Genomic DNA, 16,433 nt, shown 5'->3' on the forward strand with positions numbered 1-16,433 from the left:
GGAGATTATTGCTAGCATCTCAACCTGGAATATCTGGAAGGCTGGATGCACTAAGGCCATTGAGGGTACTCCCGTTCTTGTTTCTCAGTGTCTTTGCAAGATTTGGAGTGATATTATTCACACCATTATGGCTACCTCGGCCAGAATCCAGGGATCTTCGAGGGCTGCGGCGGAGAGAAAGCGCGGCCAGTGTATGAGAGAGTGGGGCATTGGTATCGTTTTCACATCCTCTCATTCGGAACCCTATTGGCAGCACTGGGCTCCTGATTGGTTGAGATCTCCACCTTGCTTGGTGTGAAATCTCCATTTTGTAAAAAAATTTCATACTTAAGAAGTTTCCTTTCTGAAAAAAAAAAGAAAAGGAATTTTCATCTTTTATAATCTCAGAGTCTTGAGATCTTGGCTTTCAGTTTTCAGTTTTAGTTTACTGTTGTTTTCTCTTATTTCATCCATGACACTATGTACACATCATTTTGGTCTCATAGACCCTTTGGGTTATCAAAGTATGATCCTGTCTGTAAGCGTCTGCATGTTACAACGCTTCTCTATGAGACAGGCAGCAGAGGACAGACACACTAGAGGATATGCAGCTCTAGCCCTATTGGAGAGGCAGTGTTTCCAAGCGCATTTTCAGCAGTGAATGATGAAGGGTTAGCTTTTTGACACCCTAGTCACCATGGCACTTATGTATGCAGCTCCCTTATGGGCACCAGATTTTTCCCCGGCAGATTGGCAGCGCATAGAGCGTCCTCTGATCGTGATGTTATCACGGATGATACACAGCAAATCATCTGTCCCCCACCAGATCATCCAGGCAGAGTTTTCTGTGGCTCTTGTGTTGATGGAGGCCCTGTTCCACATTGTCATTTATATACAGAGGGTGAGAGATGGATCCACTTCGACTCCCCCAACTTGCACTACAGTCATCACAGCAAATAGCAGCCAAAGGAGAGCATTCATCCTGGTACAGCACATGACTCACTTGGTTTTAGGCACATAGACTACCAATGGACCTGATCCCTCCATTTCAGTATTGATCCAGATTCCCCACATTAGGCTTACACATGAAGACATGGGTGATCCGATACGATCTAGAGGGACTATACACACGTAACACATGCATCACACCAGGCCCATTTTCTACCAAGATGCACTACTACACAGATCATTTCCTGAGTTTCACAGCAGATGGTTTCATACAAAGACCAGATTATCTCGTGTCTTCATGTCCCATGCTATGAGGATAGCCAGTGGCCAGCTTAGGGTATCATCCCATATACAGAGGATAGGGGCTAGCAGAGCTGAGCGTATACCCAGAGAGGACAGGACATGTAGACTCTGTCAGACGGGGGTTGAGTTGGCATTGCCTAGTCTATTATGAGATCAGAGGGAGATTTCATTGTCTATTTAGAAAGGGCTTTTGACCCTTATCCGGATCACGGAGTACCCAGATCAGAGGTGCCTTGGACTCTTCCTATTAGAGCTCAATCAACACTAAGAAGTCACTACTCAAAGATCCTTGCTCCCAACAGTCCTCTCAGCTTACCATCACCAATTTTTTCCAGCCTAGAGGGGTGGATAAGGAGACACCAGAGCCCACCACAATGGATACAAGAGCCTATACCACAGTGCCCCCTCGCAGCAGGCCCATGTGAGTCAGCACACTCCAGAAAGCTAGATGCCCTTGTCCCATCGGACCCTGGCCACCCCCAGCTCCACCGCCCCCGATTCAGGAGATCCTGGCCCACCATCGAGCATTAAGGAGAGGTGCGCCACATGATGGGACGGGTCTATGAGACCCCAGGTGTGCTTCACATGGCCACATGGAATCGTAATGGGACTTTATGGTCCAACCCAAGTGGCTTTACCGAGACCTACATAGGGAGAAAGATCATCTTCTATACAAAGAATCGTCAGAGCCCTAAGAGAGGGCTACTGGAGGTGTCACGGTATATATGAGACTCCTTACAGGAGGCAAACTGGGGTATGTGGCTCAAGAGGTGTAGCACGCTTACTTAGGTCTCACCTGTGTAAAGTACTCACAGTGGTCATATGGGATGAGGAGGCCTAGTTAATGTGGATAAGCTAGTCATGCCTAGCTTTCAAATTTTACATATTGCAGTGTGCTACTTCCCACCCAAGACATCTGGATTTGCTGCAGGATGGACAGTCTCCATATGCCCCTTTGTTTGCATACGTTTTGCACTTCTCCCAACAGGGAGACATCCTCCTGTTGGGGACCTTAAAACAGCCAGGATGCAGGTGCATATGTATGATTTTTAATAGGAGGAGTTTTTTCTCCACCCATAGGTGCCAAGTGAGTGCCCGCCTGTAGGCAGTACTCTGTCATGGCCAACGCCACACCCCAAGGGGTGCATCAGCAGGGATTCAAACTCATGAGCCCCCCGTAAAGAGTCACATACCCACACCGCTGCACTGCCACCCTGTTGGCTGCATATGTATGATTCCTATTCAGATTCAGTCATGCTTTCACACACCGACCCTAGAAAGATGGGGCCCCTATGGTCATCTCAGGACATAGGACATTACCACATATGGTACTTACTTATAACGGGATGTCCTGTTGGACCACATTGGACAGCCTTACTTGCTTCCCACACGAAGGGGGTTCAAGCACTGCTTGATTGGATCTCGTACTCTTATGTGACATATCTAAGAGTTTGCCATCCCATCACCACCCATTGGGGCTGATAACGCATACCTCACTTTCACTCTCTTGCTCACCTTTGCCACCTGCACCTTATCCCCCTCGTATACACTTTCACCCACATTCATTTCCATCATGATCTAGACCATGTCTATGAGAATCATCTCTCTTGCCCTTTTCTGACCTTCATCTCACACTACCAATTTCAGCCCTCACTTCACAGCTCTCTTCCATCATCCATGATTCAGCCTGTTCCCCCCATACCACTTGTTCGATCGCTAAGCTCCCTGTGGGCTCCTAGCCACAAAATGGATGGTATGAATACACAGCTTCACCTCCTACAACAGTGGGTAGGTGGGTGGGCGGGTGGATCTCCACACGTAAAATGCAAAGATCCTTTCGCCCCCTTACCCCATGAAAGAAGCGTGTGCTCCTTGCCAAATGCAAGATGGAGTTGTACCAACTCTTCTTGAGCGTAGACAACTCAAATGCTTGGCACATTCTTGAAGAAAAGAGACCACCCACGACCATCAGAGATACTCGAACATAGGAATCCTATGCACCTCATTTCCATGATGTGCTGAATCATCCAACACCACATATGCCACACATCACATGCCCCACTTCTGCCATCCTCTTCAACACTACCAATGTCACAAGAGCCCAATTAAAGCTGCATAAGGGTCTAGCTACGGACCATGAGGATCTTCGTGCGGAACACTTTGCACATGGGCATAACATCCATGCCCCCATTCTCGCTCGTGAAGGTTTCCCCACCAAGAGGCCCTCGATGTTGTTTTCCTACGTGTTCCTGGGCCCCCAATGGCCACATTCAAAGATGCACATGTCAGCTGACAATCTTCCAAGCACCAAAACAATACAAGCCGTTGGATGTGTATGGGACTCCAGTTCTTGAAAATACTCCAAGCCACCATATTGGAGTTACAGACCCAAAACCACAAAAAATTCAGCCGCATAGCCAAGACAATCCATAAGATCCTCCTTTGATAACCTCTACGGCCTGAGGTGTGCCTCTCCTAGGCATGCTGGGCAGGCCTTTGAAAGCCTTCTAAGCATCTATGGGAAGAGCTTCTATCTCGACTGGAAAACTACATATATCCATTGTCTCCCATCTAGCTTCCATGCACACTTTGATAGAGTCATTCCACATAATGGGCTTCAGATCAATCTCAATCTGAGTATCATGAAGAGACTGCCTAAGCCAACATCTAATCAGCCCCACACCTTAACAATTCAGGCTAGACCAAAATGTTAGTTCACGGTCCTCCTCTAGATGGTCAGCCCTAAAAGAGTTTTCCCACACAAACGAGTACACAAAAGATTATGCAATGTACTCAAAGAGGACACAGGACGAGTGAAATGTCGAATTCAATGCACAACCCTCTTCTTGCAACTGTGCAGGTAATGGCTAGCTCATGTTTGTATGGCCCCCATTATGAGGCTTGCCATTATTGAGCAACCCGGACGTCCAGCAGACCTTGTTTTCCAAATGGTTAGAGATGTCTTAGGTAGGTTTGGCTTATGCCAAATAGGCTACACTCAAGTGTGGACCAAGATTTCCATATCAGGCCGCACAAAGGGATGGAGATCTTCTTGAGACCTTTTCCTTGGTTTAGGAGCCTGAATGGCACCAAGCTGTGCCAAGACCTTTATAATCTTCTTCATTCCAAGGGTAATGGTTCCTCTTGGGGACTTTCAGAGTCTTCTTCTGCCCTTTGTTAAACTTCATTTTTCTTGTCAAATCCTTCCCATATTCAACTCTGTCAACATCAATGAGAGAATTTTGGTGGCTCTAGGGCACATACTCAGGGTAGATGGGGCATTTGCAATCAAGATTCACAGTTTAAAGGATGATTCTAATTCATCGTACTACACATGTATTCAAAAATGTTGTCTCATCTACATATCCAAACAAGAATAAATTCATTCATCAATTGAAGCCTTACAAGTCAAACACCCGATAGTAGTTAAATCCACCAGTAAATCCTGTCTTCTCAAATTGATTTGCATAAAATTCAATCTCTTGCAGAGATATCCATGGAGGAGCATCTCTTGGTTCATCAAAGATATCCGAAATCTCTTGATTGGGAGATGCAATCAGTAGCTCACATTTGTCATAAAACATTATTTTCTTCAAAATGTTTGCATATCCTACACGAGCAAAGTCTGCTTCAGCTCTTCCAGGCTCCTGATAAAATTAGGACAATCATGACACGAGAGTTAACTTAAGGACCCCAAAAAAAGGCACGATGTACGCAAAAAAAACACACACACACACACACACACAATGATTTATGCAAAAAATAAACAATAATTTATGCATTTCCTTCTCCCCATTCCATCCTTCACCTTTTTTTTTTTTCCATTGGCTCCTTTCTTGGCATTAATTTTGATAGAATGCAAATATGGTTTCAATTTTAATTATTCTCATAGTGAACAACATGAGTGAAAACTGTAGGAATAAGGGGTCCCAAGCTATGGAGGCTCATAGATATGTAATTATTCTCATAGTGAACAACATGAGTGAAAACTGTAGGAATAAGGGGTCCCAAGCTATGGAGGCTCATAGATATGTAAGAATGCACAGCGGAAATGAAGACAACTGCTGTAGAGAGCAATACACAGATGCAAGAGAGAGAAGCTAGTGTAACTCTGCTATATACACACCATTAAATCCCGGAATACAGAATGACAAGTGTGGGGGCCAAGGGGCCATATAAAGGCTGCTGGTCGGCCAGCACTAAAACAGTTGACAGCAACCCACATGTCCACAACCAGCACAAAACCCAGTCGGCCAGGGTTGGAAAGCAAGTCGGGGCCCGGAATCCAGTCGACCAGCATCTGATACAGCTGATAGGAAGAAGACAGCCTCCCACATGTAGCAAAAAATGGAAAAAATACATGGAACAGAGGCCCTGTGTCACCATTTGGCCACCCAATTGGTCCACCCGTGCTTTCTTATCATGTATGTACATTGGACTGGTGTCCATGGCAGTTGTATATGCCAGGATTGATGCCACTCATGTGATACTATGGACTTGGCTTTCCCTTGGGACTTGTGTCTCCGTGTACATGCCCGGAAATGCTTGGTGGATTGGTGTTCCATTGGGTCTCGTAACTCGTGTACTTGCCTGGAGCACGTCTATTTTGGTATAGTCTCATGAACGGGGATTGTCCATACCAATGCTGCATTGCATAGCATCTTTATGTGCTTGCTTGCAATTGAAATCGCATGCTGTTTTCATGCTTGCTTGATCAATGTGTAATTCCGGGTAAGGGGACGCCCATTGAAATGAAGAGAACGGGAAGGGATAGGAAGAGTCACGGAGGACTGGGGGAGAAGGGAGGAGAAGGAGGGGAGAAGGAGAGAGAGAGACAAGGGGGAGGACACAGGGAGAGGATAAGGTGCAGGGATCGAAGTAGATTAGGAGTGTCACATCAAAAAAGTGCCTACAAATGAATCAGGGTTGACTTATATAGTCCCCTTTAAATCCCATAAGTCCCCTACTAATCTCCCACTTATTTCCCACATAAACTCTTCCATTTCCCACCTTCATTACAGCCATCCCTTCCCAAAGAATTTTGCCCTCAAAATTCCCATGAGGCTGCCCGAAATGGGGAAAAATACAGTAGATACCAAATCAGCTCTGTAGGAGATAGGGGTAGTCCTGCACAATACTCTCGGGTTGCCAAGAATTCTCATCTTCAGATAAACCTTTCCATTTGATGAGATATTCTATGTAAGCCTTATGCCTGAGCACATGATCTCTGAAACCTTTGATTTGCTCTGGCACATAAACGATGTGGCCCTCTTCATCCATAGGCGGCAACTCAGGAAGAACCTGGACATGCTGTCCGACATGTGGTTTCAGCAAGGATACATGGAAAACATCATGGATCTTGGAGGTTCTGGGTAGCTCCAGCTGATATGCTACCTCCCCAACTCTGCGGATGATTTTGTAGGGACCGTAATACCGGTGGGCAAGCTTTGTGTTGGTATTACCTTTCAGCGAGGCATATCGATTCTTATGGAGACGTAAATGCACATAATCCCCTTCTTCAAAAGATAAGTACCTCCTGTGTTCATCCGCATACTTCTTCTGCTTGGCTTGGGCATCCTGCATATTCTTCTTACAGAAGGGCATCCATACTCTCCAAGTCATTTCTCACTCGCTGATTTTTCACGGCTAAGTCTGCAACCCTGGAAGGCATTCCCACTTTGCATCCATACATAACCTGAAATGGACTCATGCCAATAGAAAGGTGTTTGGTGCTGTTGTAACAAAATTCAGCCAATGCCAACCATTTGTCCCAAGACTTCTGTGTGTCATGACAGTAATGCCGTAAGTACTCCTCCAGCCATTTGTTCACCCTCTCTGATTGTCCATCCGTTTGGGGATGATAAGTAGTACTAGGCGCAAGGGAAGTACCAACTGCAGTAAATAACTCCTGCCAAAAGTGACCCATAAACTTGGCATCCCTGTCACTGACAATCTCTCGAGGAAAACCATGATGCTTGAATACATTTTCAATGAATTGCCAGGCAACCTGTGATGCTGCGTACCGAGTCTTAGTTGGTATAAAATGGGCTTGCTTGGTCATCCTGTCAACCACCACGAATATGCTATCCCAACCCTTCTCTATAGAAGGCAGTCCTGTAATGAAATCCATGGCAATGTGGGTCCATTTGCCTTCAGGAATGGGCAGGGGTTGCAAAAGACCCTAGGTAGATGAATGGAATAAATTGAAAGCGGTGGCGGTGGCGGAAACGGTGGCCAATGGGAGGCGCGGCCGGAATCGTGGCGGAGGCGGTGGCGAGGCGGATGCGAGGCGATGTGGCTGAGCGAAGGCGGTGGGGAGGCTGACTGGAAGTAGAACCGGCTGAGCGGCTCGCTGTGGCTAGCTAGGCTGGCAACGGAGGAAGGAAACGGCGGAGGAGGGGCTGGCTATGGCTGGCTCTGTATCGGCAGCCCCTCTTGCTGGCGGAGAGAGTTGCTGACGACGTAGGTGGCGGAACAAGCCTGGCTGAGCACGCTGGGAGTGGCAAAGCTGAGTAGCAGAATCACAGCACGCTGAGGCTATGACGGCTTTTTCCCTGGCTGCGGTAGAACAACCAGCACGTCACGAGACTTCCCCACTTCTGTAGTGCCTTCGATCGTGTTACCAGCCCACACCGTAGTTGGCGGGCAGAGCAAAGGTGCCAGTCACGTTGCTCTGATACCAATGAAATGAAGAGGACGGGAAGGGATAGGAAGAGTCACGGAGGACTGGGGGAGAAGGGAGGAGGAGGAGGGGAGAAGGAGAGAGAGAGACAAGGGGGAGGACACAGGGAGAGGATAAGGTGCAGGGATCGAAGTAGATTAGGAGTGTCACATCAAAAAAGTGCCTACAAATGAATCAGGGTTGACTTATATAGTCCCCTTTAAATCCCATAAGTCCCCTACTAATCTCCCACTTATTTCCCACATAAACTCTTCCATTTCCCACCTTCATTACACCCGTCCGCGAACCGTGCGCGTGAAGCTCTCTGCTGACATGGTTATGTGGCATGTGACAGGTGGCAAGTATTGGTTATAAACTTGGCCTTAGGAGTTAGCACTATTTTATAAGTGAGTGTGTACACACTTCATTAAGTTTTGGGTGACCAAAACTCACTTATAAATTATGACCAGTCGGGTGTTCACACACACTGATGTCCCAAGGTGGACATAACCCAATGTCCACCGCCCAGACCTTTATCCCCTTTGTACAAAGGGAGTAACCAGCCATGTGTCCACTCTAGCTTGCTCCACAAAGCACCTGCTTGCCACCTACACTGGACAACTCACCACCTCTCTCCTCCTCCTCTCTCTAGAGATTGGCGCCTCCTTCATGAGGGCTGTTGGGCTGCATTTTCTACACATTCTCCTTCCCAACTCCATTTCCAAGCTTGCTAAGGTGATTTTCAAGCTTCCAAGAGTGATTCCGGATGCTAATCACTCTCCTGCACACTCCCAATGACTAAAATTCAGCAAAACAGCTCTCTTTATTGCTGTAATTTCTGGTCCTTTTGCTGAAAACCCTAATTTCGGCCCTCCTTTCTCAAGTTGAACCATAGGGGAAGCTTTCCCAAGGTTCCCTTCATACTCTTGAAGACTTTTGTCATGAAGAATTACAACAAATAGAAGATCTCTTCACTCCAAGGACTTCCATCGCGAAGACTTCCACTATCATCGACTCTACTTGCAATTGGTAAGCTTTAATGCTTAAATATGGAAGCAAGTAGCAAGAGGGAGGAACCGGATTACAAGATCACATACCCTGTGTAGTGTTCTCTTGCCCTATGTGCTCTCTTGCAGATTGTTGCTACCATGTGTTGGTGGAACAATAGAGAGCAGATGGTAGGGAACATGGGCACTTGAGAGGGTAGTGTGGGTTGCAAGTCTACAACGACAACCACTTGTTTGCAATACTGTATTCATATGCATTGGTATGGAAATCTGGTCGGAAATGCCCATGACACTATGTACTTGATTCTCCCAAGATCAATATACTTTATTTGAGGGAGGGGTCGGCCGTTCCGGCTCATTGTGTGTCTCTTGTCAATTCAACAATTTACTTCTTGTATTTGAGCAAATGTCCATCAAATCTTTTAGTGTATTTAAGTGTATTGATTAGCATTGTGTTCAACCAAGTTACATTGGTATCAGAGCATAAGGTTCTCTTTCACTTCTATTGTGAGAGACGATCACCGTGAACACTAGCTATCTCTACACTTAGAACATTATGGACAGCCATACATTGGTATGAAAATCTGGTCAGAAATGCCCATGACACTATGTACTTGATTCTCCCAAGATCAATATACTTTATTTGAGGGAGGGGTCGGCCGTTCCGGCTCATTGTGTGTCTCTTGTCAATTCAGTAATTTACTTCTTGTATTTGAGCAAGTGTCCATCAAATCTTAGTGTATTTAAGTGTATTGATTAGCATTGTGTTCAACCAAGTTACATTGGTATCTCTCTTTCACTTCTATTGTGAGAGACGATCACCATGAACACTAGCTATCTCTACACTTAGAACATTATGGACAGCCATACATTGGTATGGAAATCTGGTCAGAAATGCCCATGACACTATGTACTTGATTCTCCCAAGATCAATATACTTTATTTGAGGGAGAGGTCAGCCGTTCCGGCTCATTGTGTGTCTCTTGTCAATTCAGCAATTTACTTCTTGTATTTGAGCAAGTGTCCATCAAATCTTAGTGTATTTAAGTGTATTGATTAGCATTGTGTTCAACCAAGTTACATTGGTATCTCTCTTTCACTTCTATTGTGAGAGACGATCACCATGAACACTAGCTATCTCTACACTTAGAACATTATGGACAGCCATACAATGAATGTTGGAGATGCTAACACAAGAGGCAGGGACAATGAAATGCATGCTTCCAATGCTTTACAGGATGAGCAAACTCATATGGTGCACATTAAGGAACATGAATATGTGGGAAAGCCGTTCCGTGGCAAAGAGAAGATGCAAGAAGAAGAGTCCATAGTCTTGAGGGCTGAACTTACTCGTATGCAGGCTCTTCTCCATGCACAACGAGAAGAATTGAATCTCTACCGCCGCCAGGATCCATTGGTACATGACCATTTGAAGGCCAAGAAAGCTGAATCTTATATGGATCATGCAATGGCAATGATTGCTCGAGAGTTGCACGTGCAACCGAGAGATGTAGCACGTGCATACTTGGCTCGTACCGAGGATGCCTATGCAGAAAAGGAAACCATCCCACACGTCTTGGAATCCCCACAAGTGCCCGAACAAGAACTTACGTCTAAGAGAATGAACCTCCATGCTATGGAAGAGGAACAATCAGTGACTTCACGCCATGCAAGAATACCTTATGTAGCCCATGAAGAATACAATGTTTATGGCAGTGGTCAAAATGTATGTCAAATGCCATTGCCGGCTGAAAATGTGCATGCACAACACATGCAACATGGGCTGCAATTTTCTGTTGGTGCAGGTATTCCGCGTATCTCTCATGCCACTCATGCCTTCGAGTGTACTCGTGAGAGAGAAGCTATGGTTGAAAATGTATCAATGCATGTTGAGGGGCCAGCCATGCCTCATGCTTATACGGCACATGTATCTATGCCTTATGCATCACCTTTTGGTCCTAAAATGATGCCAATCACAGGGGCTGTCCCGATGGACAAACATGGGGAAAAACATGTTGAGATGCAGGCACATGCATCAAAGTCTCGTGACTTCAAAGCCAGAGACAAATATGTGAAGTTTGACACATATCATGGAGAATATGATGCATCAAAGGCACTTGCTTTTATTGCCCAGTTTGATATTGCTTTCAGTGATGAGGATTTCACTCAGAAATCCATGATCCGACATGTAAGCATGTCCCTTGTATCTCATGTACAAATTAAGAAAGAAATGAAAAAGAGTGTTTTTGCGTACTTGATTTTTGTACGAGATCATGTTGAGGAAAATAGTGTACATGTAAACACTCTTAGTAATGATAGGCTGAAATTTTTGCAAGAATACAATGATTGTTTTGCTGATGAGTTACCAAATGAGTTGCCATCCGTACGACCGGAAGATCATCGCATTGATCTTGTGCAGGATAGCTCACCACCTAATAGGCCAGCCTATCGTGTAAGTGCATCCCAAAAAGAGGAGATCATGAAGCAAGTGAATGAGCTTCTTGAGAAGGGTTTGGTTCAGCCAAGCTCTTCCCCATATTGTTCACCCGTCCTCTTGGTTCAAAAGAAGGATGGATCCTTTCGTATGTTTGTGGATTATAGAGCTTTGAATAAGCTTACCATCAAGAATCAGTTTCCGATTCCACGCATAGTCGACATCCTTGACAAGTTGGATGGATCGGCATGCTTTAGCCGAATTGATCTCAAGAGTGGATATCATCAAGTGCATGTAGTGCCTAAGGATGTACACAAAACTACTTTCAGGATAGCATTTGGGCTTTATGAGTATCTTGTTATGCCTTTTGGTCTTACAAATGTCCCAGCTACATTCAAATGGATCGCATATTCCATGGGTACAGGAAATTTACAGGTGTCTTCTTTAATGACATCCTAGTCTTCTCCAAGACCGAAGAGCCATTGTTTTTGAAGAACTCTGTAAGCATAAACTCTTCATAAATGCAAAGAAGAGTGAGTTCTTCTTGTCAGAGATACATTATCTTGGGCATATTGTATCCAAAGATGGAGTGCGGATGGATCCTACAAAGATTAATGCAATTCGGAATTGGCCCGAATTGAGTTCGGTGCATAAGATCTGTAGTTTTCTTGGATTATGCTCTTACTACCACAAGTTCATTCGGCACTTTGCATGGATTGCTTCTCCTTTGCATGATTTGACAAAGAAGAAGGCCGTGTTCAAATGGACTAATGTAGAGAGGGATGCATTCCTCAAATTGAAAGATGCAACTACTCATGGTCCAGTGTTGATCATTCCAGATTTGCAAAAGCCTTTTTGTGTGGAATGTGATGCATCCGGAAATTGCATAGGAGCTGTCCTTAATCAAGAGGGACATGTCGTGGCTTATGAGAGCCATAGATTGCATGATGCAGAGCTATCTCTTGGCATTTATGAGGCTTGGCTGTAATTCATGCACTTACTATATGGAAACATTACCTTCTTGGGGCTGATTTCACTGTGTGAAGACAGATCGCCAGAGTTTGAGGTATTTTCTTACCCAAACTAAGTTGTCAGAGAAGCATATGAGGATGGCCAATTTCCTCTCTATGTTTCATTTTCAGATCTTGTACACCCTGGGAAAGAAGAATGTAGTGGCCGATGCATTGTCACGAAAGCCGTATGTAGCAACTATCTCGGTTGCCTCTCATGGGGACTTGTCTACCATGCGTGATTTGTATCATACGGATGCTGATTTTGCCACTGTTTGGGCTGATTTGATGGCTGGTCATGCACATGACTCATATGTGATCAAAGAGGGTTATCTCATGAAAGATAATTGCCTATGTGGTGTTTGACATGAGGCAAAAGGTTTTGGATGAGTGCCATGCTCCTCCATATGCTGGTCATAGAGGATATTTCTTTTGGCCAGATATGCAGGATTTGATGATTTTGCCACTATTTGGACTGATTTGATGGCTGGTCATGCACATGCCTCATATGTGATCAAAGAGGGTTATCTCATGAAAGATAATTGCCTGTGTGGTGTCTCACATGAGGCAAAAGGTTTTGGATGAGTGCCATGCTCCTCCATATGCTGGTCATAGAGGCATAATGCCTACTACGCACATGATTGAGCGGTATTTCTTTTGGCCAGGTATACGGAAGGACATAGAGGCACATGTACGTGCATGTATCACCTGTCAAAAGGTGAAATTTGATAGGCAAAAGGCACCACGTTTGCTTCAACCATTGCCTATTCCCACGCATCCATGGGAAACTATTACAATGGATTTCATTATGGACTTGCCACGGACCCAACAGGGTAATGATGCAATTTGGACAATTGTGAACAGGTTTAGCAAGCAAGCTCATTTCTTACCGGTCAAAAAGACCATCAAAGCTGAGCATATGGTTAAAATATATCTTGCACAAGTGTTCAAATATCATGGAATGCCGAAGTCCACGGTGGGGGATAGAGATCCCAGGACTACAAGTCTCTTTTGGCGGGCCTTATTTGATAATATGGGCTTCTCATCAGCTTATCACCCTCAAACGGATGGGCAAAGTGAGGCTGCAAATTCAACCGTGTTGGATCTCTTGAAATGTTATGTGGCGGATCAGAAGTCTTCTTGGGAGAAGTACTTACCGCTTGTGGAATTTGCATACAACAACACGGTGCATGCATCTACGAGAAAGGCCCCGTTTGAGATTGTTTATGGTAAGGTGGTTTTGCCACCCATCCTTCGCACAAAGGATGAGATATTTGTAGCTGATGAGTATGTAAGAGACTTGGATATTGCTTTTGCTCAGGTGCAGACAGCCATTGCAAGGTCACAAGACAGGTATAAAAAGGCTGCCGACAAGCATAGAAGGCAATTGGATGTTAAAGACAATGATTGGGTATTGTTGAAATTTGAGAAAGCAAAACTTGCAAAGAGGCCTGGCAAAGAGGGTGCATATCCTAAGCTTGCAACCAGGTACTATGGGCCTTTTCCAGTAATCGAGAAGATCAATGAAGTGGCTTTCAGATTGGCATTACCTAGTCATTGGCACATACACGATGCTTTTCATGTGAGTCTCCTTCGCAAGTATGTAGGGCCGGAGCCCAGTGAGACGGTCATTGAAGATCCACCAGGAGTGGATGACCTTGAGGAGATCTTGCAGCCAGAGCAGATTGTGTATGACAAGGAACGCAAGCTTGCTGCAGGCAAAGTTGTCAGGCGTTACCTTGTGAAGTTTAAGAACTATCTTCCCCCCAGGCTACTGGTCGGCCAGCACTAAAACAGCCGACAACAGCCCATATGTCCACGACCAGCACAAAACCCAGTCAGCCAGGGCTGGACAGCAGGTCGGGGCCTAGAATCCAGTCGGCTAGCATCTGATACAGCCGACAGGAAAAAGACAGCCTCCCACATGTACCAAAAAATGGGAAAAATACTTGGAAGTGAGGAAAATGGGGAAAACACCAAACTGGGCAGGCACACTCACAACAAAGACCCTGACATAGTGTACAAACAAGAGATGAATGCTAACAAGATCACCATGGTGGGTGTGTAGGGGGGAGAGATAAAAAAGAGCGGAAGGAGGGAGATGAGGCAAGTCATGGTAGTGATGCACAAGGATCAGAGAGAGAGAGAGAGAGAGAAAAGAAAATTATATTAAACGTCTTCAAAAGACCCATTGGGTCTCTGAGACCAAAAGCGTCCATGTAATCTCATCATGGTACAAAAAGAAACAAAGACTGGAGTGTTGAGCTAGGAATGTCAAATCTGAGCCATAGAAGAGAGAGAGAGAAACAAACAAACAAAGTTATATTAATGTCTATTGTTTGTTACATTAATGTCTACAAAAGGCCAAAATAACCTATGAGACCAAAAGAATTACATCATGTCCATGGAATACATCATCCTCATGTGGAGCATTTGCTCAATGCTCCACACTCGTGATGTTTCTGTGGATGATGGATGTGCTCTATTTTGTAAGGCCCCCTTTGTGAGTAGCCGCCGTTGTGGTGAGCACCTGGGCACCCACCAATTCCCAGTTTAGACACTGGATGGTGGCCAAGTGTGGCTAGATGGTTAGGAGACTGCAAATGGAGACTTGACGCTCTACCAAGTAGGATGCATGCTTGTGCAAACTAAGTGACCGCATTATGTGGGCGCTGGACAGCGAACCGAGGACACATTGTTCTCAGGTTGCGCGGAGTTCACAGTTCATAGGTCATTGTTTCCACTGCCACAAGCTTGGTCATGTGGTCAAAGTACGTAGACTAAAGGAAGCAAATGAGAAGCCTTGGAAAGAGGAGTTCGGGAACAGTGCTCAAGCAAAATTGGAGCTCTTTAGGGCAATAGAAGAAATCTATGCAACAGCAGAACATTCCTCAACATACGATGGTTCATGGATCATTGACAGTGGAGCATCAGACATATGTCCAGTCAAAAGGGCTGGTATACCTCTCTAAATCCTGTGGGGGAGTCCATCCTGGTAGCGATCAAGAATGACGCCAAATGCCTAGCCATGGATAGCATTTCTTTTGTTTCTAGCAATGGTGATACTAAGAAGTTGTCTGAGGTCCTTTATGTTCTAGACATCAAAAGGAATTTGCTATCTATTTGCGGCCATAGTTGACCATGACTTGAAGGTTCTCTTCGATAAGGTTGGTGCAGTCATCACAGATGCCAGCGACAATGTGGTAATCCGGCACAACTTCTTGTATGAGATATTGACTTTTACAATCCGAGCCAATGTGGGGACAAGCAATCTATGGCATGAGAGATTTGGGCATTTGAGCTTTGTAGTCTTGAAAGAGATGCAAAGGTCTCAAATGGTGGCACATCTACCAGCATTTTCAGAGATGTTAGATACGTGAGAAGCTTGTATGATGAGTAAGCAACATCGACGTACATTTTCACAAGAAAGCAAGAATCATGCTCAGGCTCCTCTAGAGCTTGTGCATGCAGATCTCTGTGGTAAAATGCCAACCACTGCATTGGGTGGTTCTTCCTACTTCTTGCTACTGATCACTGAATTTAGTAGAAACATGTGGGTGTATTTTCTTCGGGATCAGGCTGAAGCTTCTGGAAAGTTCAAAATATGGCATAACTTGGTAGAGAAGGACCATGAAAGAGGATGGAACAAATCGAGGAGGAGAATTCACATCAAGTGAGTTCAATGCCTACTGCAAGGAGCCAAGAGAGATTTAACAATTGCTCATACTCCGCAACAAAACACTGTTGCACAGCGCAAGAATTGCATAGTAGTGGAGATAGCACAGAGTATGCTCAAAGGCAAAGGATTACATAATTCTTTTTGGGCCAAGGCAGTTAACACTGCACTGCATATCCTTGATAGGAGTTACACAAAGGCAGTGAAGGTCATGACACCTCAAAAAGCTTATTCAAGTAAGAAACCCTCAGTTGGTTATTTCAAGACATTCAGGTGTGACTATTTTGTGCATGTTCTAAACTCATCCAGAACCAAGTGGAATTCAAAGAGAAGAAAGTGTATCATCTTGGAGTACAGTATGGAGTCAAAGCGTTATTGATTATACGACCCTACGGCAAAGAAGATGACTGTCAGC

General features: G+C 45.0%; 1 protein-coding gene across 2 annotated transcripts in view; it reads right to left on the reverse strand.

The window, feature by feature from the left end:
- Positions 1–16,433, reverse strand: part of LOC147618471 (epoxide hydrolase 1-like) — an 85,618-nt gene that overhangs the window by 14,385 nt on the left and 54,800 nt on the right. For both annotated transcript variants that reach the window (XM_086774911.1, XM_086774912.1), the window contains exon 4: positions 4,636–4,877. In XM_086774911.1, coding sequence (XP_086631037.1) covers positions 4,636–4,877 — 242 coding nt within the window. The remainder of the gene's footprint in view (positions 1–4,635; positions 4,878–16,433) is intronic.

The sequence above is a fragment of the Cibotium barometz genome, chromosome 35 (assembly GCF_041138505.1).
Source record: "Cibotium barometz isolate CiBa-2024 chromosome 35, ASM4113850v1, whole genome shotgun sequence".
In the NCBI taxonomy this organism is placed as follows: Eukaryota; Viridiplantae; Streptophyta; class Polypodiopsida; order Cyatheales; family Cibotiaceae; genus Cibotium; species Cibotium barometz.